General features: G+C 36.7%; 2 protein-coding genes across 2 annotated transcripts; both read right to left on the reverse strand.

Annotated features, from left to right (window-relative positions):
- Window positions 1–2: 2 nt before the first annotated feature.
- On the reverse strand, window positions 3–2,116 carry LOC108233847 (B2 bradykinin receptor; the record flags this gene model as incomplete). The annotated part of the gene is made up of 2 exons (XM_017412558.3): window positions 1,967–2,116; window positions 3–777 (listed from the first exon to the last, which is right to left on the reverse strand). Coding segments are annotated over exons 1-2 (795 nt in total), but the record flags the coding sequence as incomplete, so codon positions are not given.
- Window positions 2,117–3,165: 1,049 nt separating this feature from the next.
- LOC108233839 (B2 bradykinin receptor-like) lies at window positions 3,166–5,387 on the reverse strand (the record flags this gene model as incomplete). Its single annotated transcript, XM_037977759.1, has 1 exon — window positions 3,166–5,387. A coding segment is annotated over one exon (1,002 nt), but the record flags the coding sequence as incomplete, so codon positions are not given.
- Between the last annotated feature and the right edge of the window lie 1,158 nt (window positions 5,388–6,545).

Below are 6,545 nucleotides of genomic sequence, written 5' to 3' on the forward strand. Positions count from 1 at the left end.
ATCAGGTGGAATGGAACCCAACAGATCAGAAACGCCAGCAGGACTGCCAGAATCAGAGTGGTTGCCTTTTGATCTGTTTTCTTTGCATTTACTCCATGTACTAACCTGTTTTTAAGAGCTTTAATAATTTTTATAGTGCAGAAGGAAATAATGAAAACAGGAATGATGAACCCAAACACAGAGTTCACAGATGAAACTGTCATCTTTGTAGTAAAGCTTAAATTACTGATAGAACAAAGGGTTCTATTATTATGTTGTAATAATTCCCTGTAGATAAGAGCTGGAAGAGTAAAGAGGAAACCCAGAATCCAAACCAGCAAACAACCCAGTTTGGCAAAGATTGACCTGCGTATTCTTTTGTAGGACAGAGGGTGAACCAGAGCCAAAAAACGATCTATGCTGACCAGAACCAGGAAGTAGATGCTGCAAAAGGAATTCATTATAATACTCATATAGGAAACTTTGCACATGGCTTGACCAAAAGTCCAGTTGTGACGGTTGGACAGACTGACTGCGTGAAAAGGCAAAAAGGAAACCAGAAGAAGGTCAGCAGCAGCCAAGTTGCTCAGGTAGATCTCAGGTGTGGAGCAGGACTTCTTGTGGAGGCAGAAAACCATCAGGACGAAGACATTGAGGACAATTCCCAGCACAGAGATAACCAGGATGTAGACTGGAATGACAGTATAAGTCCAGTCCTCATTGTCAAGAATACATCTGCTGTCACTTGTGTGGTCTAGATCCTGGTCTTCAGCCCAAATTGTGGTGTTGGTAGGGGCGCTGAAAAAAAAAATATAGTGGACAAAACGTCACGCCAACTAAGTAAAGCTAAAAAGAAAAACTTTCTTAAATGTTCACATGGAATACTGAGTCTTAGTAACTATGATATTTATTGTGAAATATTATTGAAAAAATACTGTGTATGTTTATTCTGCTAAAAGATGATCAAGACCAAAAGAAAAACAAGAAGAACAAAAAGGAACATGGATGTAAATTTTATTTGTGAACAAGCCTGTGCTTAACTATTTAAAATTAAAGTGTTTTATAGTTTCAGGTCATCCTTACTATTGTTGTTTCTTTAGGGCTGAAATACTGTTTTCTATTGACTAGACTGGTCATTTGTAAATGGGCCATATTTCTTTTATATTACCTAACATTGGCAGAAATTTAAATTATGCATGTGTATTTTCTAATTGCATGTTAAACCTTCAGGGTTAAAGCTCATCTTCTTACAGTGAAAATGCTTATATTCTGACATGATGAAACAAACAACACAAACAAGAAGAAGAAGAAAAAAGTTTCCTCCTAATTTATTTGCTCTGAAACCTTTTTTTTTTTGCAGCAGTTCCAATTAATATGATATTGAGCTTGGCACGAGTCATGGTTTCAGCAAAATGTTAAACGTTGTTCAGGAAAAACTAACTAAATAAATAAATAAATCGTCATTCCTTCTGCACCCCAGTATACCTGTTTACATGCTGGATAGATGAGTGTCTGCATGTGATCACCAACTAGTGGCCTGGTATGGATACTACAGCTGGTTGATGTGTTTGCAACGAAATGCTAAAGGAGGATGGCGCTGGGCTGTGTTTCTCCAGATTGAGAAGTGACACGGTGGACAAGACTAGGATTTTTATAATGTAGAATTAAATATGCTACCTTTGCGTTGTAAATTTAAATTTTGCTACCCTAGATTGATTTTAAAAACTTGTGCGTTAATAGATCTTTAAAGGAGTGTAGGAAGATATTTCTGAACTTAAAAGACCAATGATAACTTCCCAGCAGACCATGTATATCAGGATTACAGTTTTTATTCTTCTAAGACCCTTAGCAGCCCTCATACCTCAGGCTAGAAAGGTCCACTTTTCCTTACAAAAAGCCCCAACAAAAACACTCGCAATCCTGCCTACATTCATGTTATGAGCAATGAGGGTAAAGCAAAGTAATAAGCATTAGAGTTTATATATACCTTGTAATTGATAAAGTCATGTCTCCTGATGAAAACAAGGAAAAGCAACAGTCTTCCAGTACTTGCTGCTTCTGTCCGTCTGACTGAGAGGGAGTTTCTTTAGAGGAAAGCAGGCTGATGTTAGATGTCTTTATATATCAAATGACTCCCTCTATTCCCACCCCTTTTGTCATACTTTTTCTCCTCCTTCTGCTTGCCACAAAGAGTCCTAACATAATTTTTAAAACTCTTAGTCTTCCTGTTGTCAAATTCTACCACATTTTATGCTATTGTGACTGTTAGTATTGTGACAGTGAGACTGGTGTCGTGCATTGCTCCCATTTTTAAGCAACCAGGACAGATTGTCCCATTTCTTATTGTTCAGAAAAGAAAAAAATGCATTTCTTGTTGTTCACTGCTGGGTTAGTGAAAGAACACATCTGCTCAACAGACTGCACTTACCTCATCGTTTTATTTGAGTCAGATGTTCTGAAAGTTCACAGAACTTTGATGTGGGGCCGGATTGTGAAATAACTCTTGTAAGAATTTGTTGATTATGTATCTTGAAAGTATTAGATTAAATGTTGTGTGTTGAAATATGTATCGTATCACAGAGCAGAAATGCACAACAGTCAATACATATAAATATGCTTATTTAAACTTCATAATCTGGCTACAAGTCAGACAAGGTGTGAAGTTGCTTTAAGTGTGTGAACTTCATATGTAATTACGCAACAGAAGCCTGCAGCCTAATATTCATGCTACATGTTTTTACAGGCAGATGAGAGAGTCAAAACCTCTGTCTTGCTTGTGGGTGTTGAATATCCAGACTACATAGACTGGATCTGACAGCTATAAGCACAGATTATTAACAACAGCTCAGTAATCATTTAGCTGCATGTCACATGCAAACATGTGGAGTTTGCATTTAGCTGCTCCACAAAGAACACATAATCTTCCTGTCATCTGCTTTAAAGTTTTAAAATCACTTTTCCTGGTCTGAGAAAAAACAAAACAAAACTAGAAAATGCCTTGACAAAGACTTTGTTACCATATTACAATTGAAAAATTATGAAATAATTCCGCTTCCTTTGCGCACGTTTCCACAAACCCAAAAATATGGCTCTAATATAGACAGTTTAAATCGTTTAGAAAGTTTAATACATCTTCACATGGATCAGAAGTAAGCCAGCCAAATGGTACAGACTGTTTCGTTCTACAATAAGTCTAAAGTTGAAAAGATACATCTTCCAAACTACAGAATTGATAGCATTTTATTACAAGTTACAGCCATTAAAAATGTATTACACAGTGTTACAGGAGATGTTGCTGAAGGCATGTAAATTATATATATATATGTTTCCTCAACATGCATAGAAAAGCTAAGGTTAGTATTCTACCATATAGAAACAACAATATTATAATGAAAACTGCCTCATTTTGTGTTGCCATGACATCTGTGACTGGCATTTTTCACCAAATGAGGCTTAACATTTAATAAAACATTTACAACATTTGCATTTATAAAATTTGTGTTACACGTTTGAAACGAATGAAAACAATTGTAACAAATGATGTTTGATTTTGATGCCTTTCGCCTCAGCTTTCCTCCGGGTGGAATCCTAAAAACACAAATAATAATGTCAGTGAATGAAGGAGCGGGCTGCCATCTTCTTCCCCAAACTCTGTCTGAGGATGGAGGGGGAGAGGGGGCACTTTCGGCGTCCTGGTGAAACAGTATCTGGTTGGTTCCGCTTTTTTTTTTTTCATTTTAATTTAACACAGCATTTCGGTCAGTTTTAGTCTCAAAAATAAAATATTGAAATTGTGTTTTCCCCTTGCTAGAAGCAATAAAATCATGTAGTGAGTCATACTCTTTTAGGCAGATTTTCTTGTCAGGGAATAAACAAGCAGTGATTAAAGACTTCGACTCTAGGGTGTATCACACATGCATAATATCATTTACATCAGTTTTACAGAGCACAAAACATGCTGAACATTTGTGAACAACATTGAAATCTTATTTATCTAGATAAAACATTAAAATGTAAAACATCTGTGTGAAAGAAGTGCATGTGTATATGTACATTAGTGACAATTTCCTCCTGTTTTTGTTGTTGTTATCTTTGTTGTGTGTCATTTTCAACATCAGTAAGCAGGTTACCACAAAAAAAGAATCAACTTTAAAATATGTTGTCAAAAATGTGTTGCTACGACATTTGCAAGAAGGCTTTCATTTGGTTTGTTTTTTTTTCCAATTCTTCAACTGCAGTTGAATATAAAATCAGTTTTAAATTAAAATCGCCTTTGGGGTTTATTTCTCTTTTTAAACATGTCAAAATATTGCAACACTTGAACATGTTCAGTCAAAAATGTATCATCAAACATAGGTGACGCTGGGCTTAAATTTGCCTTTCAGCTGTTTCAATCCTTTATGAAATCATAAAGTTGTTTCTTTTTTTATCAGCTTGAAGTGTCTCTGAACTTTTTGTTGAAATTTTTTTCCTACAATGACATGGAGAATGGGGTTCAGGACGCTGTTGAAGACAGCTAAGTAGGAGAAGATCTGCAGGCAGATGTGAATGATGTAGCGAACCTTACATTCAGTCAAAATACCAACTTCAAGGAGTACATATGGTATCCTGAGCAGATGGTATGGAACCCAACAGATCAGGAATGCCACAAGGACTGCAAGAACCATAATGGTTGCTTTATGATTTGTTCTCTCAGCATTAAGGCTGTTCATTACTCGGCTTCTCAGAGTTTTGATAATATTGACAGTGCAGAAGGAAATAATAGAAATAGGGATGATCAAGCTAAACACAAAGATTATAGAATTAAATGTCAGATTTAAAGTACTGCTTGGATAATTAACAAAGCACACAGTGACATTTTTAATACTATTGTCAGACTTTGTGTCCCAGTAGATGAATGTGGGAACGCTCAGGATGAAGCCCAGAGTCCACACCAGTAAACATCCCAGTTTGGCAAAAAGTGTCTCACGCATTCTCCGAAGGGACAGTGGGTGCACCAGAGCTAAATAGCGATCTATGGAAACCATAGCCAGGAAGTAGATGCTGCAATTAGAGTTCATTATAAGGCTCTCATTAAAGACTTTGCACATGAACAAACCAAAGGTCCAATTGAACCTTTTGAAAACATAAACGGCCCAGAGGGGCAAAGAACACATCAGAGCAAGGTCAGCAGCTGCCAGGTTGCTCAAGTAGATCTCCGGTACAGTCCAGGGCTTCTTGTTAAAGCAGAAAATCATCAGGACAAATACATTAAAGACAATTCCAAGGACAGACGTCAGCAGGATGTACACTGGAACTAAAGTGATCGTCCAGTTATCAAAGTGAAAACGGCAGTAACTGTCATATGTATTGTTTTCATCTCCACCCAAAAAGATCAATCCAGCAGGGGTGCTGCAAAGAAAAAGATATTACCATATTACTAATATATTACTAATAAAATATATTACTTTTTTACTACATTTTTTTATACTTTTAATGATGACACCATCTGGGGCTTAACATGGTGAGCAAAATACAGTCTAGAGCCTGACTGATGAAAGCAACAAGAAAAATCTTTAAGATAAGCTTAGCACATCTTGAAAATGTGTTTGTTAAGACTGTTCTTATGATTTTTTACAAACATTTTACTAAATCTGCTTATTTTAACTGGCAGTATGTTTATAATGAACAATGAGAGGCATAGATAAGTTGCTGGTGTCACTTATCTATATTTTGAATATGAAATGCAAAATCAAAATCCAATAGAGCGTCCATTATACATACCTTGTGACACGTAAAAGAGCCATTCATCCAGTTGACAAGAAAAAAAAAGTCAAAAGACAGTGCTACACACTTTTATGTTTTGCTGTGCTCGTGCCCTCCTTTCCTAAAAGCGGGACATCTCCTTCTGAGAAAATGCTGTTGATGTCATGAGGAAATGTTACTGATAACAAGTGTTTATGTCCAGCAACCATAAACAAAACATTCTCTCTCTTCTGCACTTTTATGTAACTACATCTTTGAATTCATAAATACCTACCTGAATCAATAGCTGACTTTTGCAAGTGTACCTTCAAGGAGAATTAAGTTGTGTTTTACAGAAATGAGGCCTTTTTATATAAATACACTGTTTTTCTCTGTTTTAAGGCACTAAATACAAGTTATTTGAGAGAAATTCTGTCAAGGATACAGATCATTTTATACTTCATATCAGAATATAACCAGTTTCACCCTATTTTACATGGCAGCAGAAAGGTAGAACTGAGACCTTGTTGGAAACTTCCTCTGTTATTGTTTGCTTATCTAAAGTCAGGTCATGGAGGCAACAGATCCAGGAAGGAAACCCGGACTTCCCTCTTCCTAGAGATCGCTATAGATTTGAAACACACTCCCTGGTCCCTCTTGGGGAGAGGCTAACTATCCCAGTCTTTCACTCCAAAGTCACAAGAACGGCGTCAGAACTTTAAGACCCTTTAATTATTTAGGGTGAACCGGGTCCTCTCCTGCTGTCTTGCCGCAGGAGAGTTTTGAACTACATCCATGTGCTCCATCAAAGTACGAAACTCTCCTTCTCTTCGGTTCTCAGA

Source organism: Kryptolebias marmoratus, linkage group LG10 (assembly GCF_001649575.2).
Source record: "Kryptolebias marmoratus isolate JLee-2015 linkage group LG10, ASM164957v2, whole genome shotgun sequence".
Taxonomy (NCBI): Eukaryota; Metazoa; Chordata; class Actinopteri; order Cyprinodontiformes; family Rivulidae; genus Kryptolebias; species Kryptolebias marmoratus.